Source organism: Anolis sagrei, chromosome 1, assembly GCF_037176765.1.
Source record: "Anolis sagrei isolate rAnoSag1 chromosome 1, rAnoSag1.mat, whole genome shotgun sequence".
NCBI lineage: Eukaryota > Metazoa > Chordata > Lepidosauria > Squamata > Dactyloidae > Anolis > Anolis sagrei.
Window position 1 is genome coordinate 116348384 of NC_090021.1, and position 25206 is coordinate 116373589.

Below are 25206 nucleotides of genomic sequence, written 5' to 3' on the forward strand. Positions count from 1 at the left end.
CCCAACTGGCCACAGAACTGTGTGAGCTTCTGACCATCGCAGCTACCCAGTTCTGATATCAGCAAAAGGCACACATATGACTAGGAAGAAATAATATAAATAATAATAAACTTTATTTATACCCAGCTGGTACATGAGTTTTAATTGTGCAAAGGTTCTCCCAGCCACCACCGACACCTGTGCATCAAGAGTCAGTACTGAATCCAGGAGGACCCCCCAAGCTGCAGACCTGCGACTTCAGGGGAGTGTAACCCCATCAAGCACAGGTTGCCACCCAATACCCCGATCAGACGTATGACTGACCTGGAGGATCTCTGTCTTGTTGGGATTGATCTTCAGCCTGTTCATCCTCATCCAGATCGTCACAGCAGCCAGGCACTGGTCCAGTATCCGAGGGGCTTCCTTGGATTTTGGTGGAAAAGAGTAGTGGAGTTGGGTGTCATCTGCATAGAGATGGCACCGCACTCCAAAACTCTGGATGACCTCACCCAGCAGTTTCATGAAGATGTTGCATAGCATGGAGTACAAGATAGAACCTTGTGGGACCCCACACGACAAAGGCCAGGGGTCTCAGCAGGTGTTCCTCAGCTTCACCAACTGGGAACGACCCTCCAGGAAGGACCGGAGCCACAGCAGATCTGTGCCCCCAAGTCCCATACCAGAGAGTTTTCCCAGAAGGATACCATGACTGATGGTAACAAAAGACACTGAGATGTCCAAGAGAACCAGCAGGGTCACACAACCCCTGTCCAGTTCCCTGCAGAGGCCATCCACCAAGGTGACCAAAGCCATCTTGGTACTGTGCCCAGGCCTGAAATCAGATTCCCAATCTTTGTCCCAGATGTGTGGACACCTCTGTTAATGTCAGAAAAGAGTCTGAAATTCATATAGAACTCTGTGTCCATCTGGGGGTGGTAATAGAGACAACATACGCATGGATCATCCTTTCCCTGAGGGCAGTGGTAGGGCGACCATGCTGGTGTCCAGTTCGGACAGCATACTTGTCCAAATTGAACCTGATCGAGTTGTCCATACTGCTTTGAAAATATGTGATACGTCAGAGCAAAATCTAGAGCAGCCTTTAACTTTGTCAAAAGCAGAGCAAAATCTGTTTCATCCAGGATAGCCAGCAATACTAATTGGAAGTACAGGAATGCCATTTGGACAGCCAGAAGCCAGCTCAAGATGAATCCAGATTTCCACACCTGTATGGACTTGACCCAACACAGCATGAAAGAAGGATTTTTCTAAGGGAGCTGGGTATTTCTTTCCATTCATGGCAATTCAGTTCACCATGGAACCAATCTTCTAGTTTACATGCATTGGTTTTGCTAAAATTTCAATGTCTGCATTTCCCAGAGCAATCACCTGACAGATGCTTCTTTACTAGCTCTTGCACTGGGTTATTTTCTTGTTTTGTTTTTGTTTATTTATTTATTTATTTATTTATTTTGGGGGGGGGTTAAAATGTATTTCTTGTGCACATGTTAAATAGCTTGATAATTTCATTTATTTTAGAGGTATATCATTAGTGTAGTGTGTACAAACTTGACCTGTCAATGAGAAAAATGTTATAGGAACAAATGTAAAGATACTTGTGGACTACCAATTCAGACAATACGCAGGCTAGGGAGGAACTGATCATTTTTCTACTCATACTTGCAATTCCAGTTTTATTTGATAACGTCTCTTCATGTCCATATTTTTCTCCTTTCCTTTAAGGGAAGAATTGCACAGAAATAATTGGACAATGCCAACCAAGTACTTGTCTCAATGGCAACTGCAGCAATATTTCACCAAATACATACAGATGTCAATGTAATAAAGACACTTCAGGTAAGACATTCATTTATTGTCACCCAAGTGTACATATAGCTGTATGGGTTTCCTTTAATGTTTGATTTAATGTTCATACTTCAGTTTAATACAGCATGGGAGAAAATGGTAGTTTTTCAACACTCCAGGTTTTGCAATTATATAAATTTTGTAGTAGCTAGCTAGCTACAATATGTATTACACTTACTCAGTTCCATAGTAAGTTATATTTATAGTCAAGTAGAGAGCCCTATAATAAAGTTTCTGTGATGCAGTGGTTTGAGTGTTGAACTATGGGAGATCAGGATTAAATCCTCACTTGTCAGAGAAACCCAGAGTTACTGTGGTCAAGTTACACTCTCTCAGCCTCAAATAAAGGTAAGACTATGCCCTCACTTCTGAAAAATATCTTATCCCACCAAAAACAAAACACCCCGAAACACAACAGTAATTTTATGAATGCCATAAATTGAAAACATATCGAAAACATATAACATCAACAACATCAGAAATATAATATATTGATTAATTTCATGGTTACAAGGAGAAAGAAAAAAGGGTTTTTTTTCCAATTCATTATTACTTTACATATTTCTGTATAGTTTCGTGTCTGTCTAATAGGGCCATGGAAAAAAATCAGATGCTGGTTGTAGGCCGTGTTTCGGTAAATCCTTACTTATGATCTGATTTACGGAGTCAGAGCTGCTCATCCCCCCCCCCAACAGAAATGAATAGAAATGCCCATTTACAAAGTTTTCATAAGATGTTTATTAATTTTCATAAGTCTCCGTGAGTCAGCTTGTTTCTCAGTGTAAGCGAACTCTCCTGAGAGCTGCAGACAAAAGTGCTCTGCTATCAGGGCTGAGCGAAGGAAGATAGATGCTTTTGAACTGTGTTGCTGGAGGAAAGCTCTGAGAGTGCCTTGGACTGCGAGAAGATCCAACCAGTCCATCCTTCAGGAAATAAAGCCCAACTGCTCATTGGAGGGAATGATATTAGAGACAAAGTTGAAGTACTTTGGCCACATCATGAGGAGACAGGAAAGCTTAGAGAAGACAATTATGCTGGGGAAAATGGAAGGAAAAAGGAAGAGGGGCCGACCAAGGGCAAGATGGGTGGATGGCATCCTGGAAGTGACTGGCTTGACTCTGAAGGAGATGGAGGAGGTGACAGCCGACAGAGAGCTCTGGCATGGACTGGTCCATGAGGTCACGTAGAGTCGGAAACGACTGAACGAATGAACAACAATCAGGGCTGTGGGAGGGGGGAAGAGAGGAGGGGAGCCCTGGCGATAGTCTTTAAATGCAGGAGCCACATTGTTTCCGTCGCCATTGGGCAAGCTGGGAGGGGGATCAAGGGTAGCACAGGAGCTCAATGTGTCTATTCTTGAATGCCTTTGCATGTGCTATGCTGTAGCTTTTTGTTTTTAGCTTATCCAGCAGCTTAGGATGCCTTTTAGGATCATTTTAGCAGCAGCTAGTTTAATTCCGTCACAGCTTAGAATCCTTTTTAGGATAATTTTTCTTCACATGTGTGTGAGAGGGGTGGGGTTCTGTTTAGAATTCATTTGGGTTTTGTTTTTTGTTTTTTCATTTTTTCCTTTGGATTTCTTTAATTTAAAATTAATTAATTCTACAAACTGTTTTATTTTCTTTCCTATTTTAATTCTATTTTAATTCTAGTCTACCAACCAACCTGTTCCTTGCCAAGTATTTTCCTCTACCTCAGCAGAGTACTTGAAAGTATCCCCAAGCCACAAGCTAGCTAAGTCCCAGATTCCCCTGAGCGATGTAAGAAATTTCACTGTGTAAGAAAAAGTCCATTCCACACAGAGTTGATTTTTCACTGCTAGAATGCAGGAAAGCTTTTATCTACAGCTGCTTAAGAAGATATATACACACAGCTATAGACACAGTAAACTCTCTCTATTACATCTCCTCTGTCCTCCATTCACTCTCTTACAGCATCAACAGCCTAACCTACACAGAGCACAAAATGAAGGTGCCAACTTCTTTTTACTCTCCATCATGAGTCACTGGTTTAGTCACGTAACTCTACAGAGTGTCTGAGGCCTACAGGAATGACTCTACAGTTGGGACAGGCCTAGAGGCCTCATTGATTTACCATTTTATATATGCCACTTATTTATAAATTGTGACATTCCTTTCCTTTGCCAAATTTGTTGTACTCCAGAGAAGAATCATGTCTGACTTTAAATACCACACCAGCTGAGTAAAATGAGCAAGCAGTTTATTTAGGAATATATGTAGCCAAAGCAGTAAAAAGTAATCCACAGTAAAAAGTAATCCAGTTGACATTAAGGAAGACTTACCTGTCCGAACTTATCTCCCTCTATCAACCAGTTCATAGATTAAGATCTTCCGGGAAGGTCCTGCTCTCGGCCCCACTGGCTTTACAGGTGCAGCTGGTGGGGACGAGGGACAGTGCTCTCAGTGGTGTCCCCACGGCCGTGGAGCTCCCTCTCGAGTGAATTCAGATTGGCCCCATCCCTCCTGACCTTTTGGAGACAGCTGAAGACCTGGCCGTGGAACCAAGCATCCGGCCCACCATAGGAATATTTAAAGTTAAAATGAAGGTTGAAAGTGCAATGACCCAGGACTGTTTATGACAACTTCTATGTCTCTGTGTGATAGGGGATGCTATTTTATGTAATGTGTTTAATAATTATTAATTTTTTTATGAGGGGAGGTTCAATTTTAATGTCTTATACAGTTTTATTGATGGCATTGAATTGTTGCCAGCACTGTTTTATTTATTTATTTATTTATTTATTTATTTGTCGTGTCAGGAGCAACCAGACAGTTGTATTACATTTTTAACAAAACAAACAAACAGGACACAAAGTGTGCAAGCTTGGTAGTTGATTAAATGTCCTTTGACCATTTGGAGTGCCTCTGGTGTTACTATAAGAAGGTCCTCCATTGTGCATGTGGTAGGGCTCAGGTTGCATTGCAGCAGGTGGTCTGTGGTTTGCTCTTGTCCTCACTCACATGTCGTGGATTCCACTTTGTAGCCCCATTTCTTAAGATTGGCTCTGCATCTCGTGGTGCCAGAGCGCAGTCTGTTCAGCGCCTTCCAAGTCACCCAGTTTTCTGTGTGCCCAGGGGGGAGTCTCTCATTTGGTATCAGCCATTGATTGAGGTTCTGGGTTTGAGCCTGCCACTTTTGGACTCTCGCTTGCTGAGGTATTCCAGTGAGTGTCTCTGTAGATCTTGGAAAATTATTTCTTGATTTAAGTCATTGACATGCTGTGAACCGCCCTGAGTCCCCTTCAGGATTGAGAAGGGTGGTATACAAATATTGCAAATAAATAAATAAGTAAGACAGGAACAAAACATCCAAGGAAATTCATGAAGCTAGGCACTTGAATCCATGAACAAACAGAAGCATATTCCATAGCCTAATTATGAGCTAGGCAGACCTTGGTGTTGGGAACTTGGCATTAATCTGATGTTGCTTTAGCTAAAGCAATCGCCCCTCACAAATAATTTATAAACCCTTCCCTGACTCCAAAACTGCTGGGAACTGATTCTTTGGGGGCTTACAATGTGTGCTACAATTGTAGTAGGTTTCTTTCTGATAGCCCTAAAGTTGATGGAGAAAGGAGCCCTGGAAGTTTTTCCATTGGTACAAATGGGTAGAATAATGAAATAAAATAATATAAATTTTTCAGAACTTCATATTAGAAATAAAACAGGCCCTTTAACAATTGTTTATAAACATTTGCAAAACAAAATGGGGGCCACCTGAATTTTGTAATGAGAAACGAAATTTTTTTTGGTGTTTCAGACACCTCTGCTGTCTAATTACTTTTGCTTTTCCATGATGTTTCACACTTCAAGATTATTTAGTGAAAAAAAAGTTTGTCAACAAAATTGTGTTTTCCCTCACTGCACTATTCTTGTGCAGAAAAATATAATAATACAGCAATGGTAGGATGTTCCTCTGGATCCTGTAACATCATCCTACCTCTGTTCAGTTTCAACATAGCCTAATATTCATTCTCCACAAAAGTAATTTTCCAAACCCTAGGCCTTTAAGTATAAGTCAAACAATATAAATGCTATGCATGAATGCTATAAATGCATGCAATACTGTATGTAGATACTTTATTCAAGAAGCTGTGATTAGTTACTGCTCTCTGTTCACCAGATACTCAGCTTAAAATCCAGGTTTGTTTCCAAGTAAAGTGGGAAATGAGCCTCAGCTATCTATATTTGCTTTTGTTAGATCAAATTTAATATAATGCCAGTGATATAATATAATTGGTGTGAAAAAGCTGTAATGTCTTGTCCATTTGCCTTCTTTTTTAGTTATAAAAGCCCCCAGTACTGTATATCACTTTCATAAAGAACGTGAACAAGGTTTCAGTTAAGGTAGCTAGCTGAGATGATTGAGGAATTAAGTTGTTGTACATTCTGATATGAATTGACTTGATCTCTAACTGCTATCATATTATTCTGCTTTAAAGAAACCTTTGTGCTTCTGAAATATTCCAATATGGTTCTTGAATTAAATAAGCATTTCAAAATTAGGGATGAATGAGAAATTTGTTGACATGAAAATATGGAAAATTGCACTTCCCCGGGGGTATGTTTCCCATCATCGCAGTTTCCACAGAGGAATGATGCTGGGACACTGCTGGATGAAGCAGTCCTGGGTATGACAGGTATTGCATACTTTTTAAAAGTTGGTTCAACCTTCTTTTGTCTCATATGGGTCTTTTGGTGGGTTTATTCTAGAGTTGTTCTTTGATATGCCTCGAATGACCAGGAATACCTCGCTTTTGCCTACTGTTCTTTCAGCACTCATTGGCTGCTTCTTGTCACATTGTAAGGCACTCATGAAGATAAAATGTTTCCTTGGTAATTTCCTTCAGGCACTCTTCTGTTGAAGAGACCTCACTTGTACAGATCTCCCTACCAGCCAGCTGGAAAAGGGAAAATTGGAAACAAACCATTGGCATCATATGAGATTTTCTTTTAAGAATGCTTATAAGTATTAATAGGTAGGTGTAGCTGGAGTCCCTCTATCCAAGTGAACAGATTATGATGAACATTTTTTCTCAAAACTGGGTGGAAACCCCATTTAGATGCTTGCTGCCTTATTGTAGGTATTGCATTCAGTATCTACTGTATTGTTGTTTGGTGAGATGGTAATTTCCAGTCAAAAATGGTTACATGCTCAAGCTTGTGATGGAATTTGCAAAACAAAATTTGAAAAATGCACCTTATATGTGCCTACTTTAAAAAGCATAAACATATATCAGTTTCTATGCAGAAGGGGTGGAGGAGTTTACCAGGCCTGTAGCAAGGGGGGGGGGGTTAGGGGTTCAACCCCTCCCCCAAAATTTTTCAGGTTACAAAAAATAAACCTGGTTTACTCATGAATTTTAACTTGTTAACCAAATCCCCATGCTAAGTCTATGAGACACAAAAAATTAAGAGTCCCTCCAGAACTGCAAGCACTATCTCAAGCAAATATCGACAGTTTATTCACACTGTCATTACTTGCAGCAATAGCCAATGTAGTGAAGCAACCAAGTTGGGGGGGGGGGGTTAGATTTGAAGGCCCTCATGAAGGAGACCAGACTTGGTGGAGGTGGTTGACAGGGGCGGAGCTGCAAGCTATTGAAGACTGCTCTGCCCCCGCTGTGCTCTTTGCTTCAGCGTGAGCTAAGAGGCAGGTTTCAACCCCCCTCCCTGAAATTTTCACCCCCCCCAAATTTCAACTCCCCCCCCCCAAAAAAATTTTTCAATCCTTCCCGATTTTTTTTTCTGGCTACCGCCCTGGAGTTTACAACAATATATTTGAAACCTGAGCTGGAAAAATTACTAAGTAATGTATGTTCATTGTTAGTGACAGTATCCCATAAAATACACAAATATTCTACAACTGTGAATCAATTTAAAATTCAGTAGTGGAATATTATTTTTTCATCTACTAACTTTACCAGGATGCAAATTCATTGTTAGTACTATATAATATTAGATAATTGTGGCAGGAATAGCACAGAAATTTGTGCGTCTTGAGAATGATTTAAAGGTGTAGTTACTAAACAATTCCTTGAAATTATTTTAAAATGTAGTAAGGAAAATAGCTTCATTTAGCAAAAAATAATGATTTGTAACAAAAAGGGGCAGAAGCCAAACTTTCTTACTACTAAAGTTCTCAAAAGAATTCCCTGAGATTTACTTTCTGACCTAAATTGAAGCCCAACTTCTTCTGAAGTCAGTTGTACATTTTGTCAACACATTAAGCTTTCTGTGTAAGCTTTGTGCTCACTTGTGATGAGGGACAGCAAGGATGTTCAGTTGAATTGCTCGTTTGGCTTTTTCATACTGAAGCATGAGGAAAATTGATCTGCTGTTTGTGCTTTGCCTCAAGCTTCTGTAACATTCAATAACTGATTTGCAGACTGCCAATCCAATACTTTCCCCAACCGATTAAAGTAGTTGTTTAAGAGTAAGAGAATTTGCTTTCTGCTCTCACTTGTGACAGTTTACATTTACAAGGCAAGAGAAAAGGTTTGAAAGCTAACAGGTTCACCTGTCGGCATGAGAAATATTCTCAATATCCTCTCTGTTTTTTTTTAAGCCAACATGTACTAAATTTAACCTCTGAATCTTATTTGGTGAAGGATTTATTTGCAAATATTAAGAACCACAATTCCTGTGTGTAAGACCGTATATATAAGACACACACGTACACACACACACACACACAAGTTTACATATAGAGTTCATGTATACATGTTGATTTCTAAATACTTGATTACACTCAGTCCAACATGAAAATTTTGTAAGGTGTTTGCTCCGTGATGTATACATATTATGCTTTATTAATGAAACAGCTGTAACATGCATACACATCTGTACTTGAAGGTGTCATAACCAAAAAAACATACTGGGATATCTTTTTCAGATGGTTGGTTCTGTTAGAGTTTGGTTTCACAACAAAGATGTACATCCCATGGATACCTAAATCTGTGGACCATCATCTTACTTTAGTGATTCCCCTCCTTCTCTCTGTTCACACTGTGACAGCTAGAAGCACTCCAAGAGTCCTCCCAAAAAGGCCCTAAATGTAGGTCCTGTGTAATTTTTACCTGTGGCATCCAAACAATGACTCAGGTAAAACTGAATTAATGCAGAAAAAAATGTGTTTTCCTAGTTTGTTGTTGTTCATTCGTTCAGTCGTCTCCGACTCTTCGTGACCTCATGGACCAGCCTACGCCAGAGCTCCCTGTCGGCCGTTACCACCCCCAGCTCCCTCAAGGTCAGTCCAGTCACTTCAAGGATGCCATCCATCCATCTTGCCCTTGGTCGGCCCCTCTTCCTTTTGCCTTCCACTTTCCCCAGCATAATTGTCTTCTCTAGGCTTTCCTGTCTCCTCATGATGTGGCCAAAGTACTTCAACTTTGTCTCTAGTATCTTTCCCTCCAGTGAGCAGTCGGGCTTTATTTCCTGGAGGATGGACTGGTTGGATCTTCTCGCCGTCCAAGGCACTCTCAGCACTTTCCTCCAACACCACAGCTCAAAAGCATCGATCTTCCTTTGCTCAGCCTTCCCTAAGGTCCAGCTCTCACATCCGTAGGTGACTACAGGGAATACCATGGCTTTGACTAGGCGGATCTTTGTTGCCAGTTTGATGTCTCTACTCTTCACTATTTTATCGAGACTGGACATTGCTCTCCTCCCAAGAAGTAAGCGTCTTCTGATTTCCTGGCTACAGTCTGCATCTGCAGTAATCTTTTACTCTGCATTAATTAAACACCTGGAAAGATCTGGACCTTAATCTAAGGTCCAGATCTTTCCAGCTGTGGGCCCTGTGGGGATTGATTCCCGGGACTGCTTTCTGTGATCCAGGGGGTCAATCCCCACAGGCATCCTGGTTCTTCAGGCTCCTGGAGCTTGAAGGAGTGGGAAGGCACCCACTCACTTCACTCCCAGCCCCCATTTCTCCCCCAAAATGAACTGCAGACAATACAGGCCACTCTGCACCGTCATCACGATGCTTGAAAGCCCCAGGGTTGTGGGAGGGGGTGGAGAATGGGTTAGTTTAACCTACTTCCTCCTGGGTTTTAGGTAAGTTTAGAAGGGCATCCAGAGATCTGTGAGTGCCCAGCCTGATCTGTCTCCCTTTCCTTGTGCTTGGCAAAGAGGATATAGATGTCAGGCCATTTGGACAATAGACCAGTTTACATTGGACCCAATGGCTGTCCATACAGTGCCCAAACTGCCCTGAAATTCAGGTGCATTCTCCAACTTTCCTTAAAACAAGGCTAAACTGAGTTATTCTAGTTTATTCCATGATTGGGACTGGTAGTCCTTGGATTTTATTATGACACGCAGAAGTAACTTCATGGTCAGTGTGAGCCATGTTTAGAAGAGCCCTTTATTCCTCACTGAAGTCCCAACACAGGCTAGGGGCTGCATCTCCATTTCTTTATATGTGACATGTTGCAAAAAGAATGTTTTTTTTTGTTTTGTTAATGAAAGCTTCAGCTAAGGATCTCTGATCTAGCTTGGGACCAAGATGGGAGAATGGTTTAAAGGTCCTTACTATCTATTCTAGATTTCCAGTGCAAGTCAGATCTTTTGTGATATCTCTAGAATAGGAAAATAAATAAATAAATATATGGCAAAGGAAATGATACTTGTTCAGGCCTTGGTGGTGAGGTTATGTGTTTGTAAAACATTCATTGTTTCATGTTCTGTTTATATTATAAGCTGTTAACATATGTAAATAAAATTTTAAAAAAGAAACAGTAGTTATCAACCGTTTGTCTAGCTTGGCTCTTTGGGCCCCCTTCCACACTGCCTCTATATTCCAAGATCTGATCCTAGAATATCTGTTTATCAGTTTAATTCAGATACTCTGGAATCAGATCTTGAAATATAGGGCAGTGTGGAAGGGGCTTGAGATTAATTCATCTATTCTAGCCTGGTGCACTCCCTAAATGCTGTATTGTTACATCACTGCTTGAATTTCCTTATATATTGCACATTTCCATTACATGTTGGATTTCATAGAGGTTGCATTTCACCTTTTAAAATAATAAGTGAATTAACTGTGTTACCTTAGGCAATGATTAACACCATTGTAGAAAAGTTATAGCACAGCATGGAAGCTTGTGTCACATTTCATTATAACTTTACAGGGAAGAAATGTTAGAACAAAATCCCCAGCATACAAAAGTGTGCTATTTTTCATTCAAACTTGAATTAATGCAACCAAATGTCTTTTGCATAAATGAAACAAGGTTTAAGTGGTTCAACCATTGAACTCCATCTTGTGACAATGATTATTTTAAATCACCTTTGTCAGCTGATAAGTGCACTAAATTGTTTATAAAAATAGAGAAACTGTTCTTGCTTTTTTATCCACTGTAAGCAGTAGGCATGTGCAAGCCATAAAAAATGGTTTTTAAAGTATTTACAAGACTAGGGGGTGCTGGCATTTCATTTCTAAAGTGTTTCTAATGTTTTGGAGGTGAAAATTTCAGAACTCTAATGAGACTAATGAAATTTTGTAATTTGTTTATGGCAATTGTGATGGCACAATAAGGAAAACATCACTGTCAGGGGGGAAACATCTCCCTTGTTTTCAAAGCTATTAGGGTGACATTAGCTATAATGTTAGAACACATTTACCACTCTTTGTCCATCAAGTTTCATAACATTTCACTTATCCACGGATTTTTGGTGAATTTTCAAAGTTTTTATAAACAATATATTTTGAAAAAACTACAAGAGCTATCTACTTTAATTTTATATGCAATTCACTAGATAACCAGGGTATCCATCTCCAGAAGTTTCAGAAAGATTAACACATCTACAGATTTTTGGGGATTTTTAAAGGTTTAGACCAAAACAATCTCCCAAAAAGCAACTATGACAATCCCCTTGAAATCCATCTGTCTTTATGTCACACAGCTACAAAACTTTAACTTAGCTCACATCTATACTATTACTTACTTACTTTATCCTCTTTGCAGATTCAATAATTGCCTGTATTAGTGACTCTAAATAGCTGGCTGGCTGACCCCCACAGTACCTTCCTTATGCTGATGGTCCAAAGTGAAAGCACTTTATGTTATCTTGGCTTTGCCAAAGTTCCTTATGGAGTGTGCTGTTTGTGTGCATCAGAATACACATTGTAAGTCCGAAACATCCGAAGAACATGTAACTTGCAATGATTTTTGATACATGCACATGCCTAGAAAGCAGGCTTCCCATAAAGATACATTTAGAGCAGCACCCTTAGTGGTGAACTGTGTCACCTATCTATCACTTTTTATCTCATTGCATTTTAGTTGGTCTTCCACATTAACAGGCAAGGACTCCTACAAAAGAGAAAAAAATACAAATATATCTAGCCCTACCAAACCTTAACTTTTAATATGGTCAAATATATTTAATAATAACAAGTACAGTATGTATATTTTATTATTCTCTTTTTAAAAGGTTTTCCTCTACATTTTTGAATTACCTGAATGCTCTGAGTATGTCTGAGTATGTCTCAACTCACAGTCCAAGTGGACAAAACTGGTCTAAGTGGACTAATGATCTGATTCAGATTACATCTACACTATAGAATTACCCTGAATCACTGTAGACTTGCTGTAGAATTACTGTAGTTTGATATCATTTTAACTGCCATGGTTCAATCCTATGGAATCATGGGTGGCATAGTTTGGTGAGTCACCACCATTATTTGGCAGATAAGTCTAAAAGTCTTTAAAAACTATAATTTCCATAATTCCATAAAACTGAGCCATGATAGTTGAAGTGATGTTGAATTGCAGTAATTCTACAGTACAGATCCATCCTCACTCTAGGGCTGTGTTTTATGCCAGACAGATTACTCTGGTATAAATCTGATCTGGAATCACCTCAGATCCAGCATGTTCATGTTAAATCTAGGCCTGATGTCCATATAGGCTGGGACAATACTGGCCCTGCGTTGGCTGTCAGATGATGCTTTATGTTGTTGCCACCATTTCTCACCAATCATAGAATTCTGGTTAGTGTAGACAAGCCCAGCACAGCTTCCTAGGTACCTATTCCAACTTTTACATGATAGAACCAATGGTAAAAAAGGCAAATATTACCAGAAAAAGTAGAATAGAATGTATTAGTAGTACATAATATGTAGAGAGTCACAGATTGCCTAGATCTACATTTGATAAGGTTGTCCTTGTCATTACGTACACTTTAGAGCAATTTGTTGCAAAAAATGGAATTGCAATGGAATTGCAATTACAGTGCCTGTATATTGATGACAATGGATAGTAGGTATTTCAATTATATATTTACATTTTAACGTTTTTTTCTTGGAAAGGCTCTCAGCAACTTCCATCATTCAAATACAGAGAGGGTTATACATTTAAATAATTACCTTTGTTCTAAATGTTAGAATTTGCAGAGACCTTTTAAAAAACCATGTAGAGTCCCACAAGAAAGATCATAAACATAATGTTGTGCTTGCTTTCTCATTTATACTTACACCATAGTGGCAAAACAAAGGAAATGGAAAAGGGAAGTAAATTACAGCTCAATGTAATTCCAGCAGAATATATATTACCAGAATCACAACAAGATGAAATTCTACATCAAACTAATTTTGCCACACAGTGATTTATTTTAGCTGCACCTCCTACTCTCTGATTGCCAAGAGATTTGTGCATAAATAAGAGCTTTCTCACAAGCAGTGTCCCCAACTCTTATTCTAGGTTATTTCAAATGCTAGGATTTGTGAGGCTGCAATTGCAGTACTTTATTGCAAGTATACCCTGATTGGTTTTAAGACTTGATTATAGTATTGTGACAGAAAAGCAATTGAAATGGGAAACGTTTATGCACACATTTGTTACTAGGTCATTTTAAAAGTCAATGAACTGTCTATGGAAATCATCTTTTGATTGATTCCCGCAGTCTTTGAACCAATATATAGGTTATTATAATATGGATTCTTTGTTCCCCACACACCCTAAACTGGAAGCAAATTGACATGCTGGGGAAAAAAAGTATTTGCATGTTTCTTTCTTAAAATTGAGTTTAATTCATAGCTGATATATATGCTATTCCTCCACCTGTTCCTTGAGAGCCCTGTCACACTACATAATTATAGCATTATTATTCTGTTTTAGCTGCCCTAGCAACATCCTATGGAATCCTGGGTTTTTCAGTTTGCTTTATGATACTGGAGCCCTCTGGATGAGAATTATGAATGTCCCTCCCTAAACTCCAAAATTTTATATTTATATATCTCCCTTTTCAATGATATTAGGCACTTGGCTTTCCATATGTGAATTAAAGCCCAGGAGAAACATCATGAGATATCTTCTCCATGACTTTTTTTACAACCAGAAGATGGAAGTAGACAGGTTGCAAAACTCTGGAGTTGTGTTTACTACAAATAAGAATACACAATTCTCTGTCAATTAAACATTTCATCAATATAGGTTTGTGATGCAATCTCAGTAAGGTAGGAAAAAATGGGGAAAAGTGAAACGAACGTTCTCAGCATAGTTTTAGCTGAAATTCACACAAATGCAGACTGGATTAGTGCTGTCATATTATCACCATTATCCTTATACAGTAGACTCTTGGTATCCACTGAGATTTGATTCCAGGACCACCATGGATACCAAAATCTATGGATGCTCAGGTCCCATTATATACAGTGGCATAGAAAAATAGTGTTTGATACACACACACAGAGAGAGAGAGAGAGAGAGAGAGAGAAATAAAGGTTTCGTTTTGGGGGTTCTTTTTGAGGGGGAATATTTTGAGAGGGGGATTTTCAAGTTAAAGCCATGGATGTAGAATGTATGGATACAAAAGGCTGATTGTATAAATCCTCTTCCAGTGCAAGTACATGCCAAAATTGGGAGAGGACAGTGGTTTATTGCAATTCGGGTGACTACTCTTCTCCATATCATGGTTTATTGCCTATATTAATATTAGAATGGTTTGTAGGTAGCATGTTTTGTGCTAAGGCATATTCAAATCTGGACATTTTCTATTATCCCTACATTGTGTACACAGTAAAGCTGCATTCACACATATGGACATTGCAATCATATGACCCATATATCATCATATGCATGTTTTCAATTAAATAGAAAGTGGCTATTTAATTCCTTTTCCCAGTTTTAAAATACACTATGTAATGCAGACCAAGTGAACTGCTTCAAACTCCCACTGACTTCAATGGGATCACATTGAGCATATTTGCCGAGAAGTAGCTCCAACTGACTTCAGTGGAGCTTAATCCCAATTAAGCAGTTATAAGACAACAGCCTTTATAATGTTTTAACTTTGGTTGGATCATACCTGCTACATTTAAAATTAGATGTGTTTTACAGTAGAAGCCTGTCACTTTACAAAGCAATGCTGGCTGAAAGCCAATGTTCAATCTAGTTAAAGAAACTTTCCAATTATGTCAGCCGTGTTGAAATTGTCAGCTAGAGCCACTTTTCCTGAATTTGTTTATAAAAACAAAGAAATGCCGCATAATGGAGTATTAGCTGATGTGTTTCCAGTCTGGTGCTTTAGCTTGTGAATGGATGCAGATCCGAGGTAGTCAAGCATAAAAACTATTTTCTTTTACAAAGGTATGGGAAAGGATTTAATAAACTTAATAAGGTCAGACACATTCATCATTTTGTTCGTGGAATAATAATAATAAATCCTCTTGCTTCTTGTAGGTTTCTCTCTCCACTTTACCATGTTTTTGTTATCTCTTTCCCTCTCGCTTTTTCATGGAGAAACACTGAAAAAAAGCTGAAAGGGTTGTTTTATTTGAACCTCACGATGTGCCTGCGGTATGAAGTGCATATTTATAACCTGGTTTCTAGAACAAAAAGAGAAAAACAAGCACAATAATTCTGATCACATGGCTTGAACACAGTCTGGTGGTACAGAGTTTGGAATTTATCTCTAGCAGCCAGCCCATATATTACAGAGAAGGTGAGTAAGAAGAAGAGAATGATCAGTAACTCCCATGTTGATCACTGCCAAAGGAAGGGAAAATAAAACTGAAAATGGCTCGTGCTTCTGGTTCTTCAATTTATCTGTGTGAACTGGATCGAAAGCAGACTCAAGGAAAGTTCCTCTTTAGACTACAACTCCTAAAATCTCCAAGCAACCCTGGCAAGCATTCTGATCTGGAAAAAAAAAATTAACTGTAATTTAATTTAAAAATGGACAATTGTTACACATACTTTTATATTTAAATGCAATATTTTTGAAACATTTTACAAACATAGCTAATGTTCATGAAGCAGGCTGACATCCCATAAAATTACCATGCTTTGGGTCTTTGTTATTATGACAAAGCTCAATTCTCTAATGCTGAAAAAGAGGAAACTGAGTATTATGGTATGATGCCATTTTAAAACCTGGCAGCTCATCTTCAAAGATTTTCAGTTGGCTCCACATTTCTCTGGCCCACTCATCCCCTGTTGCAAGTCTCTCAGGCAGATCCAATTTCCTTCTTCTGATAATGAATGCCATCAGTCCTGTAGAGCACTCACCACTCTAAAATGAATGAGACCATGTGCAAAAAAGTGGCCCAACTATGTAAACCATTCCAGATCTCTCAGTGCATGCTCTATCTAGATGCTAGACATTCCCATAGCTATTCCAGATTCAGCATGATAAAATGCCAAAACTGTTCTTCTCATGAAAAGCCTGCATTCCCACCTAGTAGGTGACTAAACATTTGGAAGAGGTTCTGTGCACTCCTTAAGCTATATTTCAAGAGGCCATATTTCAGTGATGGCAAACCTTTTAGAAACAGAGTGCCCAAGCTGCAACTGAAAACTTCAGAGTGTCTCACCCAACTACAATTCCAATGATTAAAGTGCAGTTAAAACAGTATCAAACTGCATTAATTCTATAGTGTAGATACACTCTTTGAGAAAGGAAAATGAAAGTCCTCAAAGTTTCAAGCCCTGATTTTCCCCAGACCTGCTTTTTGAAAGGCAGCTGGGTGATGAAGCATCTGGAGGGGAGGGAGGCTCTGAGAACAACTTTTCCTGGGGAGCCACATCATGAAAGGGGGTATGGCTAGTGATGGCTGAGCACTGCCCTCTTTGGGGAATACCTAGGTCTGTGCTGGAGCAATGACATGCATATCCACAGAGAGAGTTTTGTGTGCCTCCTCTGGCATAGGTTTGAAACCACTGGTATGTTCCAACACAGGTAACTTCTCCCAAGCCACTCCACATTGGTCAGATTGCTCAAACCCAGTTGAGCCCCAAAGTGCTTTAGACTTGGTTCACTGCCAATGACTGCAGATCAGAATCCATTACTTTGCCAAAATGTGACACCAACATTCAGTCACTGAATCTACTCATGCTAGAACAGAGAAGATTATTTTATAACATGCCCAATTGCTTATTGGTCAAGAGTGGAAAGAATATCCCTCAAATGTTTTTGTTTCTCAAGAGACATGCACTAATGATAATCTTTGTTATTTGAAATGTATTCTGTACAATATTCTCAGGTGGCTGATTTGTGCAGAAAACAACATACTTGGTTCAGACAATATTTCATCTATGCAGAAAAATACTTTTGTTAAGGAAAAAGTATACACTTCCCATGAAGAAAATGCTGTAATGGAGGACCTTATGTGCACAAAATTTGCAAGTGGTTAGTTTCCATAGAGAGCAGCATTTTGCTGAAGGATGCTGCAGGAAAAGACTTTTGGCAAAGAAAATATTTTCCGATAATATTATTCTGAATAGTAAATGTTGTTTCCTGCATAGAAAATGCTTCTTTGAGAAGAAAATGGTGAAGATTGATTGATTAATCTCTCCATTCCTCATCTCCCACTATCTAAATAACTCTTAATGGTGGACAAGAGAACATATAGACCTTATGCTATTTCACCTGCCAGGGATATTATCTGTGCAAGCAAGTGCATGGAGGACTTGAAGAAATTTTCATGAAAGGAGGTGACATCTAGTATCTGATAACTCTCCGTATAGTGAAGCTAAAGAGTCAAACATTTGTGCACCATAGCTTTGTTTGTAGTGGTGAGGTATTCTACAGAATGAGTCCTTCTAGCACCACACACCTAAGGCAGAAAATATTTCCACAAGAGTGACTGAATTTGAGATTGTCAGAATAAAATCCATTATTTAATCACTTAGAAATACTGTCTAGATATATTTGGTTTCTCAGCTTGTGTAAATGACTGCGGGATTTTTACATGTCAACAAAAAGTTTAAAAAACACATTTATTTATTTGAAACCTTGATATTCCACCCTTCTCACCTCACAAGGGACTCAGGGCAGAGCACAACATATATACAGCCAACATTCAGTGTCAGGACATAAAACCATAAATATATACAAACATAAAAATCACTTATATCCACTTTAAAATTAATTACTTAAAAATTGATTTTCAACGGGGTTTTTTTCATGTCAGGATTAACTTGAGAAACTACAAGTCGCTTCTGGAGTGAGAGAATTGGCCGTCTGCAAGGACATTGCCCATGGGATGCCCAGATGTTTTGATGTTTTACCATCCTTGTGCAATGCTTCTCTCATGTCCCCGCATGGGGAGCTGGAGCTGACAGAGGGAGCTCAACCCAATCTGCTCAAATTCAAACTGCTAACCTAATGGTCAGCAGTCCTGCCGGCACAAGGGTTTAACCCACTGTACCACCAGGACCTCCTTTTCAATGCTGACAATAGCCATCAAGAATGTTTTTTCCTTAACATCTTAAATAGCAAACTGCGACCAAAGGGATTTTTTAAGGGGTCAACAAAAGGATTAGAAAAGTACAAACAGACAATATGATAGTGGCAGGGGGGTCTTAACAAAATGTTTATCCAGGAACTGACTAATCATCATGAAAGGGAGGAGATTTACAAGCAAGATGTGGTTTTGTTCAGCTGATTAACAATTATAACTTAAAGGATGTACTGAGAATAATGACAGGGAATAAAAAGTTATATAAATATTATTCAGCAGTGCACAAGGTATTCACTAGAATAGATTATATATTCATGACAACATATCTAGCAAAGTATGTTAATGAAGTCATTGTAAATTTAAATTCTATAAGTGACCATTGGGATGTGAATATACTATTAGAATATCAAACTGACTACAAGCCTCTGAAAAGAATGTGGATGGATATTAAGATTATTAACAAGAAATCTGTAAGGGAAAATATTCTAGGAGAATGGGTAGAAATTTGGGAGATGAATGCAAACGAACCCTCTTCATATGAGGTGCTTTGGGATGCAATGAAAGCAGTTTTGAGATTATTGTTTAATAAATATTTGGGTATATTGAAGAAACATGAAAAGGAATATGAGAACCAACTGATAGTGGAAGTCAAAGAACTAGAATCAAAGTATCTGTTAACAAAGGATCTGAAGAGTATGAATAATATCTTCAGATTAAATAAAGAGTTGGAGGCTAGAGATATAGAAAAGGTTAAAAAAGATATGATGCACACAAACAGATATTATTTCAAATATAATACTAAAAGCTCAAAACTACTGGAAAAAATAGCACAGACAAAAAGAGAAAGAAGGGAGATTGAAAGTATCAAGGATAGTAATGGTATCTTATGAGCCAGAATGGTAGATAAAATTAAAGCAGTACAGGATTTCTATTCTAATATGAATAGAAACAAAGAAGTGGATATAGCTGAGCTGGACAAATATATGGAACAAAATTTAGATAAGAAATAAAATGAGACACATAGTAAGGAAATAGAGAAATCTTTATCACAGGAAGAAATTAGAAACATGATTAATAAATTAAGGAAGAATAAGTCACCAGGCGAAGATGGAATTCAAGCTGAAATTTACAAAACCTACACAGAATTCCTAGCACCCAAATTACAGGTTGTTTAACAAAATATTGAGGGGAAATCCCACACCAAATTCATGGAAATATACCAGGATAATAATAATATCTAAACTTGGTAAATATAAATTATTATTAGACTCTTATTGCCTTATTTCTCTAATTAACCAAAATGCCAAAATGTTCATGTTAATTTTGGCAAATAGGTTATTTTTTGTTTGTTGAGGATTATATTATCCTGGACTAATGTGGGTTTGTTAAAGGAAGGCAAATGTCTGACCAGGTCCGTAGTGAGAAAGTTTAAGTAGGCATTATTGCACTGGATATATATAAAGTCATTGACTCGGTGGGTTGGACAGTGTTAAAATCCCAGATAAGGAAATACGGTTTTGGAGAGAGTTTCTAACATATAATAGGACAAATACACCCAGAAAACAGGCTAAAATCATTATTAACTATTTGAGTACTCAGCCTTTTAGCAAGGAGTAAAGCAGGGTTGCCCTCTTTCCCCAATACTATTTATATTAGTATAACTATATTGTGAGCAGGAAAGATAAGGAGATACAGGGGATGGGCATAGACAACAAAATTAAAATCAGCTTATTTGCAGACAATATGCTTTTGGCAGTCAGATTTATCTGATCTAGGGCACTAGATCAGATAAATCTACATTTGAAACAGTTTGGAAAAATAACAGGTCTAATAATTAATAGGAAGAAAATTGAAGTAATAACAATAAACCTGAAGGAAAAGGACAAAGAGAAAATAATGGAGCAATTTAAGGTTAAGCTTAGAAGCAATATTAAGTACTTGGGAGTCACAATACCTGTTGATTACTCAGAGTTAAAAAATGATAAACTATTTAGAGAAATCCAAGAAATACTACTGGAATACAAAAAAAATCTCTCATGGTTTGGCAGAAATTTAATTTCCTTTGTAATATGTTACTCATTGAAACTACCAGATGCTGATGTTAAAAATGACAGAAAATAGTCAATGAATTTTGTAATGGAACTAGAAAGCCTAGGATAGGCTTATGGTACATTCCTCAGAAATTAGGGTGATTAGAAATAGCAGAACTAAAAGCCTACTATCAGACACATAATAAAGGGAGTGTTTGGGCTGCTTTCTGGCAGGATTTTGAAGGGAAATGCTGGCAAGGAGATTATGGGAAAATGTTTTTCATGTCAAAAATAGGCAAAGTAATTAAGGGGTGTAAAATAACCAGGCTAAAGATGTTATGGAGACTTGGGTTAAAAAGCAAGATATTTCCAGGTGTTTCTCCCCTAACCCTAATAGTTTTATTGGAAATTTTCCCAGAAGACCTGAGAGTTAAACTTAAGAATAAAAAAAATAATGGAAGTGGAAACTGCTCTTTCTTGGAAGGAATGGAGGATATAAAATTTGATGGGCAAATTTAATAAGTTATAACAACAAGGTGTCATGAATTGTTTTCAGAGGCAGCAACTATGTAAAGAGAAAAAGGGCTGTTTAGGTAAAAATCCCATATGTGGAGAGTTAGATGAATATGATGAATGGCTAAGTAAACATAAATAGCAAGAAATATCTGGAAAAGGATTAACTGGGAAAATATACAATGGATCAATAGTCAAGGAAATAGGGTTGAAGTTTTTAGAAAAGGTATAGGAAGGAGATCTAGAGCCTCTGACAGATCTTGACTGGAAAAAAGGGTTCTGAAGTGGAGAGTGGTTAAGAATCTGTCAATAAGATTAAAAGAAAATGTATATAAAGTCATATGGAGATGGCACACCACACCAGTTAAATTACACCAGATGAATCAGAAACAATGTAATCTCTGCTGCAATGTAATGTTGCAAGCACAAAGGGACATATTTTCATTTATGGTGGGAGATTTGGAACAATATATTTATGGAAAAGGGTAGTATTATAGGATTAAACATTGCCCCAGATGCTAGATTAGCATTATGAATGGATGCCACAAAGCTGAACTTAGAAAGGAAAGAAAAAGAACATGATTATTTTACTCACAGTGGAGACACTTATAATTGTAAGAAATGGGAAGATAGTAGCAAATCTCATACTGGAAGCATGGTATGGGGAGATATAGAACATAGCGTTAAATGATAAACTGTCAATGGAAATGAGGCTGCTCAGGGTGGAAATTATTAGATCAAAATTTGATTCATATTGGTTGGTTTTCATTAAATATATTTTAGAGAGTGATAAAGGAAAACAATACACCCCTGTTGGTCAGGAATTTTGGATATGGCATTTGTTTTACTGGTTGACTCATAAATTTATGGCAAAAGAAATGATACTTATTCAAGCCTTGGTGGTGAAGTTATGTGTTTGTTAAATGTTCATAGTTTTGTGTTCTGTTTACACTGTAAGCCGTTAATGTATGTAAATACAAATATTTTTAAAAGAATAAAATGCATTATTTAGTCCCTTAGAAATACTGTCTAGATATATTTGGTTTTGCAGCTTGTGTAAGTGACTGCAGGATTTTAACATGTCAACAAAGAGTCAAAAATACATGGATTTTCAATGCTGACAGTAGCCATCAAGAATGTTTTTCTATAACATCTTAAGTAGCATAATATGCAGAATTTGCCTTTGACAAAGGCAATAAGAATGTTGGAAAATTCAATATATTCCAGAGAAAAATGTCACAATGATTAATTATGCAGTTCTTAGCAACACAAGCCAGAAATACTATATATATATATATATATATATATATATATATATATTCATATTTCTCTTTCTCACTACCAAACATATTATGGCATTAAAAAGGTAAAGGTTGCCCCCTGACATTAAGTCCAGTCATATCTGACTCTGGGGTGTGGTGCCCATCTCTCTTTCTAAGCCAGCGTTATCCATAGACACCTCCAAGGTCATGTGGCTGGCATGACTGCATGGAGTGCTGTTACCTTCCTGCCGGAGCGGTACCTATTGATCTACTCACATTTGCATGTTTTTGAACTGCTAGGTTGGCAGAAGCTAGGACTGACAGTGGAAGCTCACGCCGCTCCCTTGAATTGAACCTGTGACCTTTCAGTCAACTAGCTCAGCAGCTCAGCGCTTTAACACACTGCACCACTGGGGGCTCCATTACGGCATTAGCTTCCTTATTTGAGAGAATATATCATTACAGGGGTAAAAGTTGGATACTTCTTGGACAATAAGTTGATATGATGCCTATTTATACATACATACATATACATATACATATACATAGTAAGCTGTAACCCTATACAAACATAACTAGAAAGGTCAGTTGAATCTACTATGCCTTCCTTCTACACAATAACGCTGAAAGCTGTTCTATTTTGCTTTCATTGTCCTTCTTAGAATTTCATCAGCATCCTTGTCAAGTGCTATACTGAAATGCAAGTATTTTTCTTCCCACAGAGACACTTTGGTGCACATTGTTCTTTATGTAAATTTTACTTAAGGCATTTTTCTTAATGTATGTGTTTTCTAAATGCTTCTTTACATGAAGGTATTTCTGCCTCTGCATTTCATGACAGAATATTGAAAGAAATATGCATGATGTTGTTAAAGGAATCACAGAAATCAACTTGGAGACATATTACATTATCAGAATACACCACACACTTTCCTTAATGTTCCTTTCCTTAATGTTCCTTTAAATTTATTTATTTATCATATCAGAAGTGAACCGAGGTTACAGTTGTAATGTATTAAAAGACATAAACAAAGTTTTTTAAAACTTGGCATTCCATTAAATGTCCTTTGACCAGTAGCGGACCACTTGGAGTGCCTCTAGTGTCGCTATAAGAAGCGCAAGAGCAGGTGTTTTCACTGTGTTTGGTTGTGATGCCCATATTGTGTCAGTCAGCTGTCATATGATATTATTTCTAGCACCCACTTTTGGCTTGATAGTCAAGTCAGAGCACGGTCCAGGGTAACTTTTGGTGTGCCAAACATTTTGGTGTGCTGCAATGCTCCAGTGGGATTCCCTCCCAGGTAATCCTCAGAGCTCGAGATGCTTGTCTGTTCTTAAGATGAAAAACACAAGTTTGTGTTTTAGATGGATTAGGAATCATCTGGTTTTTCCTGTAGTAGACAGTAAGAGCACCTAAAGCTTCGGAGAGCTTCTGTTCAACCATTTGAAAGCTCCCTGCTTGGACAATGATGGCACGATTATCAACATAGATGAAACTCTCTGTCTCTTCTGGCAGTGGCAGATCATTTGTGTACATATTAAACATCCATGGATTATAGCATTATGATAAACAGATACCAGGGACCTACTGTATATATATTTACAGTGACTTAATAGACCCAATTTTAGGCATTTTCTATATTGACTAAACAATATTTTTCTTAAAACTGTTAAAATGTTTCAGACCTTCAGACTTATCCCTGGTTTTGTGTATGCAAAATACATTCCAAGCTCCACAAATCTTCAGATTTCTGAGGCAAACTGTGTTTTGTCTCACTATCAAACTGGGCAATATTGATGAGAATTTTATTGAGGATTCAGTGGTAGTCAAAGCTCCAATTTACCCAATAAACACAAAACCACATTTTTGGTAAAAATTGGTTACATGTTTTACTCAAGAGTCTTCACTAGAATATAGGGATTCCACAATGCCACCGGTGCCCCCGGTGCCCCCGGTGGCGCAGTGGGTTAAAGCACTGAGCTGCTGAGCTTGTTGATCGAAAGGTCGCAGGTTCGATTCCGGGGAGCGGCGTGAGCTTCTGCCAACCTAGCAGTTCAAAAACATGCAAATGTGAGTAGATCAATAGGTACCGCTCCGGCGGGAAGGTAACGGCGCTCCATGCAGTCATGATGGCCACATGACCTTGGAGGTGTCTATGGACAACGCTGGCTCTTTGGCTTAGAAATGGAGATGAGCACCACACCCCAGAGTCAGACATGACTGGACTTAATGTCAGGGGACTACCTTTACCTTTACCTTACAATGCCATAGGATGCAGCAGTAGCAGTTAAAAAGAAAACATAGCACTATAACTATAATAATTTGATTATCTCTAGGTAGGCAGCCATTGCACAGGGTCAGTGTAAACATTTCATGAATTGAATGGATAAGAGGGAGGAGAGGAGAAGAAAATTCATTACACTGAAATCTGTTTTCATTCCTACATCATTTGATTCTAGTACTCTCTGAAAAAGACGAGGGCATGCAGTGCATAAATATAAACCAGATAAGTGGCAGGTTGTATAGACAGCTCTCTGAATTTATTGCTACTTAGCATTACCAGTCATTCTATGTTTGTGCAAGCAAGGTCTCCTTTACAACAAATGATAGATTGAATATTGACAAGGATGGAAATATGACAGGTGAATCAAAACAAAAAAAAGCTGAGAGTAAAACACGCCTGTATAAAGCTTTCCTTGAAATTTTGTAGACTATGGGGCCATTTGCAGAGAAACATAGAATTGTGTTGTTTTGAGAACAGACTTTGTAATAAAAAATGAGTGAGAGACACACACGAGTAAGAAAATGGAATGCAAAGGTGACTTGCTGAAATTGGACAAAACAA

The 25206-nt window shown here is 38.1% G+C and overlaps 1 protein-coding gene across 3 annotated transcripts in view; it reads left to right on the plus strand.

The window, feature by feature from the left end:
- Positions 1-25206, plus strand: part of EYS (eyes shut homolog) — a 1026188-nt gene that overhangs the window by 116821 nt on the left and 884161 nt on the right. For all 3 annotated transcript variants that reach the window (XM_067468024.1, XM_060752827.2, XM_067468032.1), the window contains exon 3: positions 1723-1836. In XM_067468024.1, coding sequence (XP_067324125.1) covers positions 1723-1836 — 114 coding nt within the window. The remainder of the gene's footprint in view (positions 1-1722; positions 1837-25206) is intronic.